General features: G+C 35.4%; 1 protein-coding gene across 2 annotated transcripts in view; it reads left to right on the top strand.

The window, feature by feature from the left end:
• The window catches only part of tle5 (TLE family member 5, transcriptional modulator), a 52,749-nt gene extending 40,691 nt beyond the window's left edge, over positions 1-12,058 (top strand). Inside the window, exons 4-7 of one of the 2 annotated variants that reach the window (XM_056448260.1) lie at positions 3,751-3,795; positions 6,550-6,612; positions 8,050-8,124; positions 9,575-12,058. In XM_056448260.1, the coding sequence (XP_056304235.1) occupies positions 3,751-3,795; positions 6,550-6,612; positions 8,050-8,124; positions 9,575-9,802 (411 nt within the window). In that variant the 3' untranslated portion in view covers positions 9,803-12,058. Of the gene's footprint in view, positions 1-3,750; positions 3,796-6,549; positions 6,613-8,049; positions 8,125-9,571 lie in introns of both variants that reach the window. The other variant, XM_056448259.1, reaches the window with a different exon arrangement.
• The last annotated feature ends 718 nt before the right edge of the window (positions 12,059-12,776 follow it).

Genomic DNA, 12,776 nt, shown 5'->3' with positions numbered 1-12,776 from the left:
TCATATCATATCATATCATATCATATCATATCATATCATATTATGTTATATTATATTATATTATATTATATTATATTATATTATATTATATTATATTATATTATATTAGGATTGAAAATGTTTTATATATATAAATAAATGTAATATTTATTTTTATATTTTGTTTAGCAGAGACAGAAAAAACTGAAGGTTGTTCGTCATTTTGACATATTTCAATGAGGATTATCTACTTTCAGCCCCACTGTCGTTAAGTAATATACTAATAGCAATAATAAACATTTATTTTAGTTGAACAATAAGCTGATTACAATTGTAACTGAAAGCGCCAGTACAACGTAAACTGTTCACAGCACACTTTATGCTTTACTTTCACTTTAACTTGAGTTGTATCCTATGAATGAAATATCGTTTCCTTATTTTTTTCCCTAAATACTGCGTTGTGTATCCCCTGATTTATTTTTATGTGTCGCTTGATTGCTATACCACACAACATACAGATGTAATAAATAAATGTAATATTAATATTTAGGGCTGCACTATATTGAAAAAATCTGATATTGCAATTTATTTTGTATTTCTGCGATAAATATTGCGATATGTATCCATTTTCAAAATGATGGTTTGAATATCTCTATTTGACAGTTTTCTGGGGAGTCTGTTCAAGTACAAAAATTCTGTGTTATTATACTGTTGTGTACTTAATTAATTTTATCTTATTTATTTGATTTACAATCTTATTTACTTCTTATACATTATATGTCTGTTGTTTATTGCTTTATTATATTATACAATCATTTTAGATTTATTTTTAAGTTCTCTGTTCATTGTCAGTTCTAATGTAAAATATTACATATTTAATAGGGCTGCACAATATATCGTTTCAGCATCGATAGCGCAATGCGATCATTCACAATAGTCACATCACAGGATGTACAATGTTAATTTTGTATACTAATTCACCATTTGCATATGTTTTTGAGGCCTGTGATTGTATAAATGTTTTAAAAACATTCAGGCATTAGAAATTTTACCATCTTTAGCTTTAGTAACGATTCATCTAAGTGTATTATTATTACTGTACCTGGATACTACCTGGATACTGTTAGATAGCAAATGGCAAAACAATGTTTATTTCAATTGTATCTGCTTCTTTATTGTATTTATAGAGTGTTTATTAAATTATATGCAGATGCGCTCACCTACAGAATCATCCAAATCAATCTAAAATGATCAATCCTTTCCAAATAGAGATATTCAAGTCATCTGTTGAAATTGTAGTCATGTCTCAATATATATTGCAACAAAATATCGCAAGGTCAGCCCTAATATTTAGTATGTTAAATGTTACATGTTTCAACAATCATTTAATTTTTCTAATATGTTTATTGATGCATGTGTGTTTCTACGAAATGCAATTCGAAATCCATTTGGGTAAAAAAAAAAATCTTCATCTCATATGCTTGGACTTCCTTTCCTCCCTGGTTCACCCCCATCATCTCTCTCTCTGTTTTTTTTTACCTTGTCTGCCTTTCTTTCTTTTGTCCATCCTCCTCTCTGTCTTTCTCTCCATCCCCCCTCCTCTGTAACCTGGTTGTCTCCGGCCGGAGCCTCGTGTTGCCGTCTGATATTCCGCCTCTAATTGATCCGTCGACCGGCTTAATCTCATTTAATCTGTGCGCCGTTGCTCTCACACGCATCAGCCAGCGCGCCCTCCCTCACTCCTCTAATAGCCTATCGGGTTGCCCCGCTCTGTCCACACCCGCTGCCTGATGGGGAGGGTGGGCGTCCTCTTTGCGTTGGTGGTAATTGCTTTAGGGACCCACTGCTGCTTGGCAGAGCCGACCCTCATCCAACTCTGGCTCCATCACTGATGCTCTCTGCTCTTGTTTCGCAGCCGAGGTTGTGTGCTAACACACAAATGATGAGCCAGGCTAAAGGTCTTTGCACACTCAAGGCCAAATTTTCCTACGCATTTTCTTTCCGTATTTGGCATTTGAAAAATATGATATGCACAAAAACCGATTGCATGATTGGCATTTTAAAAAAAAAATCTGTAAAAATACAGAATGGAGTTTTTGTTGGATGATTTTGTTGTCCTCTCTTCATAAACAGAGGGATTTATATTTTGTATTTTGTCATAATTTTGTTTTAAGACGAAGTGGATCAAATTTGACGCCTTAACAGGTTTTGCGTCCGCTTGTTCAGTGGCTCTAAATTGTCCATTCTTGCTAAGCTGATTTAAATTTTATTTGTGTAAATGACGTTGATAGAGCGTGAGGTTGTATAAAAAAACGAAACGAAAGGAATTGACAGAATTTTGGACTCATTTTTAAATTCCCTCATCTGTAAATTCTCTCTTTTTTTCAGTCACTTCAATCACTTTGATTTGCATAAAAATCTGTGAAATTTGCAATGGGAAATTTCCAGCCTGATTTCATGAGGAAACGTAACTATTTTATAATTTGTCTGTTTAGTGGCTAATTCGCATGAATTCGTACAAGATCAGTCGTACGAAAATATATGATTTTAAAAAGGATGCGTGGCACCCGCCCCTTAACCCAACTGTCATTGGGAGATGAGCCATTTGTACTAAATTCTATGAATAAGATTGTACAAATTCATACGAATTAGCCACTAAAACAAAAAGTTACGAATTGGCATGAGATTATGTTGGAAATTTTACTCCTACGTGTTTTTTTTTAATTTTTTTTTTGTTAAATTAATCTTCATGAAAAGTAGACTGAAGTGGAAATACAAAACGGTGAAATCGGTCGCCTTGTATGTAATTTCTGATTCCTGTTGGTAACCATGGTCAATTCACAAAATTAAATTTCACTTGGTCATTGTGCCAAAATTGCATGTAAAATTGTAAGATATCTTTCACCTTTTCATAAAGTTCCCAAATTCTGTTAGTTGAACTGCCAAAACCACATGAAAAATTAACCTATAGCAATATCTGAATGGGAAAATCTTTAACCCTTGCCTGTTCATTTTTTTCGTAATCGTTATTTTATTTTTTACAAAATTGTCATGTAGGTATTTAATATGCTTCGAAAAATGAGCTTTAAAAATGCTGAACGGAGCCATTGAGCTGTGAGAATGATGAAAATCACATTTGTATTTTTAACTTTGATTGTCATAAAGTGCTTTGTGATCACGTCAGACGCCATTCTGAATTTTACTGTTTGCTTGTGTGGTGGCTCTAAATTCTCAAAATGCTTGATGTGATTACGAAAAATGCACTATATCTTAATTTTTTTAACGAAGCATAATAATTTTGAAGGTATAGTGTTTAAACTGGGATTGACACCGTGAGGTTGTATTTTTCTTTTTAATGCACAAAAATTACGAGACATTTGGACCGACGAAAGACCTTTGCACTTGACACTTATTGCCTTGTGGTTAATCCATCCCCACGTGACACTACACTGTTTACGGCGACCCAAGTTCGATTCCTGGCTCAAGGTCCTTTGCCAATCCTTCCCCTCTCTCTGCTCCCCACACAAAGGTGAAAACCCCTAAAAATGATACAAAGAAGACTAAATTACACTACTGGTTTCTGACAGTCATTGCGCCTAGTTTATATTAAAATGTTTAGTGCTTGTGAAATTTGCTCTGGGAAATGTCTTCGATTTCTATTGGTAAACCGCAAAGTTGTGGTAATCGCATGGCAAAATCTGCATGAGGAAAAAAGCCCTCTAATCTTCAGTTTTGTGCGTTCATGTATTAATTGGATTGTTTTCTTTACAGTATTACGAGATGTCTTATGGGCTGAACATCGAAATGCACAAGCAGGTGAGTTGGACCAATTTTACGTTTAACCCAAAGCGCACTATTCCAACGCCATTTTTCAAAACAATCGTTTACTTTGAATTGTGTGACACTATTTAGTTTGACCACAAGGTAGCAACAATGAATCGTGCTGATGTTTCATGGTTGAAAAAGATACTGTCTCCTGATGATGAGAAAAACATGCCTTTTCATTTATCAAAGTTATTAAATGCTGCTGCTTCAGTCAGTGAGGTACCAAGAAAATGCCTATTTAGGAAGAATTGTTTATTCACTACCTGATGTTTGACTCTACTGTCCAGGTTAGGATAGGTGGGATATTTTTAATGATTAGTTCAGTGAAATATAAATACATTTAGCTCAAATTATTGCGGATTTGATAAGCTTCTTTTTAAAAACCTTCGTAGTGACGCCAAACTGACTATATTTAAGTGATTTGGTGATTAAAACAGTCTGATTGCCCACAGAATGGAAGTCCGCAGTAAGTGTTGATCTTCAGCATTTGTCAGTCATCAGAGGGTTAGCAGTTAGTACGTTTAAAACACAAAACAGCATTTTAAAGTCACGTCTTTACTGCTGCTGCAGCTGCAATTCATCAGTCCTGGCCTGCATGTGACACAGGTGAAATATGCTTTAAAAAAAAATCAGCCAGGCACGGAAGAGAGAGCGAGTGTGAGACTGAAATACAGTCATGAATGCAGAGAATAAGGCATCCAGTGTTTGGTATGCAGTCATTTCTCTCTCTCTCACACACACACACATATTCTCTCTCTCTCTCTTTCTCTCTCAAACACACACTCTCTCTCTCTTTCGCTCTCTCTCTCTCTCTCTCTCTGCTGTATGAATTGTCAGCATGGCAGCCTATTGAAACAGGGTTATTGTTGCCTCTCTTTGTCCCACTGCATGTTTTTTTTTTTTCCCTCAAGCTCGCACAGGCTTTTTTTTTTTAATGCTCGGAGAAATCATGTTATCCAGACATGAGCATTCTCTGTGTTTATCTATTAATATTTTCCCTTTATAAAATGTAAACTGTAGTGTATACTTTATCTAATAAGCTTATATTGAGTAATGCTTGTATATGTAGAATATTTACTCAACTATTGCATTTGTGTTTCTAGATATGCATGTAAAATCGTAATAGTGCACATTTTTATTTTCATAGTTTACATATAGTTATTATATATTGTGTCTATATAAATGTATGTATAATTTTTTATAAACAACATTTAAAGAAAAAAAAAACATAATTTTATTATCATTTTTATTTTGTATATTTTTTATTTACAATAGTCCATTATTTAATTACATTTTATATTATTATGTATTGTTGAAAGTGTAAATATACAATATATTTTTGAATATACACTGTATATGCAGGCCTTTATAAATTATTGATCAATTTTTGTTATATACATTTATATATACGCATTTAATTACCGGCTCTTCGTTGTTCGACAGGTGCTGTACAGTCTATACCCTAATTGCACAACCATTTAATATTATAGAATATTTTAGAATTTAAATAATAGAGCCCACTTTGCAGCTGTCTTTTAAATTATAGTAGGTGTGCAGTGCTCAGTGTATATAAGTACACCCCTCACAAATCTATCTTTTAAATTCATATTTTTAATAGGAAACTATACAGTTATATTTGTGCATTTACATTAGATCGGTCAGTACTGAAGCCAAATGTGGAGCTTATCTAACAAAGTAACTTACAATAACAGTCCAAAAACTAGTACACACAAATTGATATGTTATTGAAAAATATTAAATACAAATTTAAAAGAGGGAAAATCAAGAAAAATTGACAAATTTAGTTGAAATTTTGTAGGTTGTCATTTATTTTTGCAATATTTAGCTTGTATTTTAATAATTTAATTGTATTATCTTTCAATTTCTAAATATGTTCGGTCAATAAAATATTATTTTAATAAGTATATTTGTTTTGTTTAAATGCACCAAAATACATTGCCTATATTCCCTGAGAACTGCATAAAAATATTCATTTTCTAAATGGAGTGTACTCAGTTATGCTGACCACTGTATATAAAAATAGCCCAACCTATAGACACACCGTTTCGTAAAAGTAGCAGGGTATTTACTAGCTATATTTCTGTCACATCCCGTCCCTTTGGGCCCCCTGGCAGCACAGTCGCAAAAACACCTAAACACACGTTCTTTATCTCTCAATACTGCTGGGGCGCCACACGTGGCATTAATGGTCATTTTGAAGTGTCACCCACTGTATATTTAAATCAGTGTTTCTCAACCACGTTCCTGGAGCACCACCAGCTCTGCACATTTTCCATGTCTGCTTAACCAAACACACGGGATTCAGATCATCAGCTCATTACTGAAAGACCTTTGATGGGTGTGACAGACAAAGGAGACATCCATAACATGCAGTGTTGGTGGTCCTCCAGGAACGTGGTTGAGAAACACTGATTTAAACGATTCTCTCACACATTTTGTTGTGTTTTAATAGCTTTATTAGATGTTTGCCAAAAATGCATGCATTTAAAACGTAAGATATTATTATATAAGCTGTTTTGTGTATTAATTCTTATAGATTTCAAGTGATAGATTACTGTAATTACTTTGTATAGTCGTACTAAAAGAACTGTTTATGTTTAAATGCTGAGCAACTGTGAGGATTTGTGATTATTTCGAAATGGAAGAATTTGCTGAGCTCTGTGTATGCATGTGTGTGCGCCTGTGTATGTATCTGTGTGTGTGTGCGTGCGCTTCTCCCTGCAGGCAGAGATCGTGAAGAGATTAAATGGGATCTGTGCTCAAGTCTTGCCTTACCTGTCTCAAGAGGTACAGAGAGATCGCAGCATTTAGTCTGAAGCAAAACACTCACACACTCACTATATTCATCACACTGCACATTTACACACACACACACGCACACACACACACACACACACACACACACACGCACACACACATACACTCACTGGCTACTTTATTTGGTACAACTGTCCAATTGCTCGTTAATGCAAATTTCTAATCAGCCAATCACATGGCAGCAACTCAATGCATTTAGTCATGTTGAAGTGGTCAAGACGATCTGCTGCAGTTCAAACCGAGCATCAGAATGGAGAAGAAAGGCGTTTTAAGTGACTTTGAATGTGACATGGTCCAGACAGGCTGGTCTGAGTATTTCAGAAACTGCTGATCTACTGGGATTTTCACGCACAACCATCTCTAGGGTTTACAGAGAATGGTCCTAAAGAGAGAAAATATCCAGTGAGCGGCAGTTCTGTGGGGGCAAATGCCTCGTTGATGCCAGAGGTCAGAGGCAGTGACGGATTTAGGCATGGGCAATATGGGCGATCGCCCAGAGTGGCATCTTGCTGGGGGTGGCATAGGGAGACGGTGCAAAAAAAAAAAGTGCCCCAGTAACAGTTTTGAGATAAGATTTACTTTATGCAAATGTATTAAGTGGTTATCTCAGAATAAGGGGCTGTTAGGGGCTATTCACATTTGGTGCCTTTTGCACACGTAAGTTTGTTATTCTTTATGTACAACCGAAACATCGCTGGTGAAAATAAATTGACGCATGTGCACAGAAAGCCATTCCCGCGCGCCTCACCTGTGCTTCTCCTGATCCTGGTTGTTTACATGCATGCCGATATGTGTCGACATTAAGTCAGTTCTAAATCTAACCCGGTACTAGTAAGGTGTACCTAATAAAGTGGCCAGTGAGTGTATGATCATACTGTGAACATCTGGGGTGAATATGAAAATTGTCATCATTTACACAACCTTCACCTTTTCCAAACCGCTTGTTCTTGTTGTTTGACTTAGGTTTTTTTGTTCTGTTGAACACAACAGAAGATATTTCGAAGAATGTTGTAACTCTTAACCATTTATTCATAGTAGGAAAAATAAATACTATGGATGCCAATGGTTTCCAACATTCTATTTTGTAACCGAATTATCTTTTTAAATAATAATTTATCAATGAAAATTGCAAATCTTGTAACATTTTCATCAAATCGCTAATGTGTTTCAAATTATGGGTTGCGCTACCTGTTGGGGGAAATTCCTTTCAAAAGACCTGAAACAAATCACTTCATATATTTCATAACATATCAAATTCTTAGGACATACTTAAGAAAAAAGGTGGATAAATTGAGTGTAGGATGTTGGAGAGCATGTATTTGTGGTGTAAATGCATGACATTATTATGGTTGTAGGATAGGAGTGTTGTGTGTTGTGTGAGGTGTGATGTGATTGTGTCTTTTTCAGCACCAGCAGCAGGTTCTGGGGGCGATAGAGAGAGCCAAACAGGTCACTCCACCAGAGATGAACTCCATCATACGGGTAAACTGTGTGTGTGTTTGTGCGCATGTTTGTGTTTGAGAGAGGCTCATGTGGGTGCATACACAGGCTTATACAGTAGGCCATGTTTATGCAAATGCATTTGAGTTAGTTCGTGACAGGCGGTTTATACAGAAACACATTTTGAATGATTTTCCTGCATCATTGTTGTGCACGACACCTGTGGATATTTACGAGCACTTGTACATTCTCTGGATGTACTGGATTTATTAGGGTTTTGAGTAAAGTGTTAATATTTGTTTTCTATTAAAGGTCTGAGGACATTTCTTCTAAAATAGAATAAAATCATTTAATTTAGAGCATTTTGTCTTCAAATAATGAGTTCGGTGAAAAAATCAGGGTTATTCTACCAAACATTGCTTTCCTAACTCTTCTGAGGTTACACTGCTATTGTGACGTCTAAAATTCTACATACAATTCTACATCTCTGAAGAGCCTTATTTTTATGCTCAGAAAATACTCCAAATGACAATGGTTGACAGTATGATCAGTAGTTTAAAGATGAAATAATAAATGAAAAATGTTTCACAGTGCTCTCTTAATTTATTCTATAGCTGTGTACACAGACACACACCAAGAAGGCATTGCTTTTGCCTCTTTTCTGCTTTTTCAAACTTTTAGTGAAAATTAGGCTTTGTTTTTTACATTTTCTTCTGTTTCAAACGTATTTGACCTATTTTTTCCATAAAACGCAAAAGGAGATGTTTTGAGAAATGGTCATGCTGTCCCTCCTTTTCACTGATAACTAGGGATGCATGTGCAATGGCATTTTAGGTTTTTGACCAGTCTCACTTTTCCTCCTGCTGTACTCGCAAGTGGTGTGAAGCACTTTCACTACGCATATAAAAAATGGCTCACTATAAAGTCATAGTATGAAACCCGTTCATTTCAATGGCTTGTGCTGTTTAATGGAGGTCTGTTGCTGCACCGTTCACTTGCTTGTGCATTTACTGCTGTCAAATTTAGTTCAATATTACACTCTGTGGATATTCCGCACAATTTATCCATGCATGAACTGCTTGGGCTCACTGGAAAAGCAAAGTCTGCTCAAATAACACACACATTTCTATGTAGTATACTTGCTCCTGCTGCTTGTAATAGCCTTACTGTGCTGTCATGGAAACGTTAGTAAAATTGACGCCTCTCGACTCGTTCACTTTCACCAAAACAATTTTACTGTTGATAAAATGTGCTTATTTTATTGACTTGTGCTTTATAAAACAGTATGATTTATTTAAGAAGTTATTGAGTTAAATTTATTATTACTTTATATCATTTATTGAAATAATACATAATTAATTCAGCCGTTTTGGCCCAGAATTTTAATTTTAGTGCATCTCTCATGAAAAACCATGTTGAAACTCATCTAAGAAAGTACGATCATATTCCTGAAGTAACAGCACTGCATGCCTGTGTGTGTGTTGTGCAGCAGCAGCTCCAGGCTCACCAGCTCTCCCAGCTGCAGGGGCTGGCGCTGCCCATGACCCCTCTCCCCCTCGGCCTCAGCCAGCCGGCCGGCCTGCCCGCCGTCACCTCCAGCTCCGGCCTCTTCTCCCTCTCCAGCATCCTGGCATCCCAAGCCCAGCTGGCCAAAGAGGACAAGAGCACACGCGAGACGTCCGACAGCCACCGCGAGGAGGACGGAGACAAATCCGACTAGTCGACGGCCAAACCCAATCATCATCATCATCATCATCATCCAGAGCTCAGCGTAGAGCAGAAGCACTTGTTCCCCCCCTTTTCTTTTCCTTCATTTTCCACTTTCCTTCTATCTTTCTATCTCCCCTCTGAATTGCTAAACTCATTCGTTCTGGTTCATTCCACCAGCTTTCTCTCTATGTATTTATACTGATCCTCCTTTTTATTGTGTTACGGATGCTTGATTTGATTTTATTTACACTTCTTTCTTGCCTGCTATATGTATATATCTATATATATTGTATATTTCTTATGCTCGTTGTGGAAAAAAACGGTGTGACCGTTAATGGACCATCGACCCTTCGGTAATAATTCCTCTTTGGTTTTTTTTTTCTCCTTTTTTTTCCTTCTCCCCCGCTCACTCTCTCTTCCTCTTAAAATCTTTCACCTTTTAAAGCTACAATCTACAATAACTGAGTCAAAAGCACTTTGGCCCCAGGCTGTAACTCGGAGACTAAAAGCGACGTTGAATCAAAAAACTTAGCCGCGGCATAATCCATTTAGAGTTTAAAGGATCTGTGTTGTTGTAAGAAAGCACGGCTGTTGCATCTATTCTACCTTAAAGGGACAGTTCGAGTTAAAAATGAGGGCTTTTGTGTTGTTCCAAACTTGTTTGACTAATTTTTTTTTTCATTTAACACAAAAGCAGATGTTTTGAAGAATGTTCAAGCTGCCTCTTCTTTTTTTTTTACAATGAATGGGAACTAACTCTTATCAAGCGTCAAAGGGGACAAAGATATGATTATTAAAAACAATGAACTAGTCTATATAATTTGTGTAGTTTTAATAAAGCTGAAGGCGGAGAAATATTAGAAATATGTTGAAAAGAGCAGTTCGGACACTTCTGAAACCAAAAAAACATGCTAAAAAAGTAATAATGATTTAGAACAACACGAGGATTGAGATGTTTTTCTTGTTTCAAATATGTTTAACTTTTTTCAAAAAACAAAACAAAAAGAGATGTTTTAAGAATGTTCACGCTGCTCTTTTTCCCTACATTGAAGTGAATGGGGACCAAAGTTGTGAGATCTAAAAGCATCACAAATTTAGTCTACAGTATATAATTGTATATTAGGTTTTTAATTGGATAGTTAACCCAAATCTAATTTATTCTTCCTCGTTTGGTTTTAAACCCATATGAGTTTCTTTCTTCTGTTGAACAAAAAAGAAGATATGAAGAATGCTGGTAGCTGGGAACAATTGACTTCCGTAGTATGAAAAAAATATGGGTGCCAGCATTTTTCTAAATATCTTATTTTTTTCTGACCAGAAGATAGAAACTCAAATAAATGTCGTTTTCAAGTGAAGCATGAGTAAATGGATTGAAATGTTTGGATGAACTATACGTTTACCTTTGACATTTAATAGTCACTTTCATTTTATAGAAAAAGTTGCTTGGATACTACTCTGAATACTGAATACTTTTATGTGATTAGAACAACATGCATGTGGCGTGATTAATTTATTGAACTGTGGTGTTGTTTCAAACCTGTTTGACTGACTGACTTCAAAAAGAGATGTTTCTAAAAATGCTTGCTCTGCTCTTTTACATACAACTGAAGTGAATGGGGATAAAAGCTGTTAAGCTTTGAAAACACAATAAAAGCATAAAGAATGTAGTCAATGTGACTCCTGTACCATAGTGCAAAACATGGTAACATATCATGTAGCATAAGCCACCTAAATCAGAAACTATAAGTTATTAATGATCTATATTAATATTAATATAGAATTTAAGTCGTTAATCATTAAAAAATGTTGCTTGTAAGCTATGGTCATTCACCTTCATTGTGTGAAAAAGTATCAATTCAATTAAATAGCAGAATTATGGAAGCAGCAATGTAAGAAAACATTGATAAGGCTGCTACAGGAAACAAAGAGAGATTTCAAAAAGTGTCCAAGCTGCTCTTTTGCACAGTAAAATGAAAGGGGAATAAAGCTGTCGAGCTTTTAAAAGAACATAGTGCCGTAAAAAAAATAACAAATATAATCTATACAGTGGAGAGCATGAATAAGTACACACAAAGTAATATTTTTATCCTTTTCTCATTGAATAGAGAAAACAAAACAACAATTTTATTCATTTACATAAGACTTTGGTCACTGAACAGCTTTAAGAATAGAAAGATAATTCATTTTAATTCTAATGAGATGATGTACAAAAATACTACAAACTAACATTTTAAATAAATGTAGTGGGTGAAAATATATTTTTTTAATTTAATACCCCCCCCCCCCCCCCCCCCCCACCTACCCCAACCACACACACACACACACACACACATTCATTATGATTCTAATTTATATTTTATACGGGGTGTATTTATTTGTGTTGATTAAATTATTATGTTAGATTAGTTTCAGATTTGGCTCTGGTACTAACTAATCTAATGTGTCTATGCACAAATATTGAAAAGCATCCTATATCCTGTATGCATTTTACAACAGATGTACTCATTTCTGCTGAGCACTGTATGTTCTGAATGTTCTGAAACCAGAGAAACTCAATACATTTGTTATTAACATAATAATTTGCCATATAGCTGTTCATTGTGAACAGAACAGCTTGGACATTCCTCAAAACATCTCTTTTTGTGTTTTACATATAAAAGTACGTCAAACAGATTAGAGACGACATGAATGTGAGTAAATAATCACACAATTACCATTTTTGCTTGAACTGTCCCTTTAAAAGTGCTCAATGAAACTTGATGAATAGTGTTGAAACGAAGAAAGAAAATATCTCTACACGGCACTTCGACGTACTGTATATCTATCTGCCTGATTTCTAATGTGTTTGTTGTGCTGTCTTAGAGAGTATTAGATGAATCCTCTGAGATGCTAGCTAACCTGCTCACCAAGTGAAAAGGGACGCTGTTTAAAAGATGATATTATTGGTCTTTTTTTAAAATAGTAATGTTGATTGTCTACATAGT

Source organism: Danio aesculapii, chromosome 22, assembly GCF_903798145.1.
Source record: "Danio aesculapii chromosome 22, fDanAes4.1, whole genome shotgun sequence".
Taxonomy (NCBI): Eukaryota; Metazoa; Chordata; class Actinopteri; order Cypriniformes; family Danionidae; genus Danio; species Danio aesculapii.
This window is presented reverse-complemented; position numbering and strand designations above follow the sequence as displayed.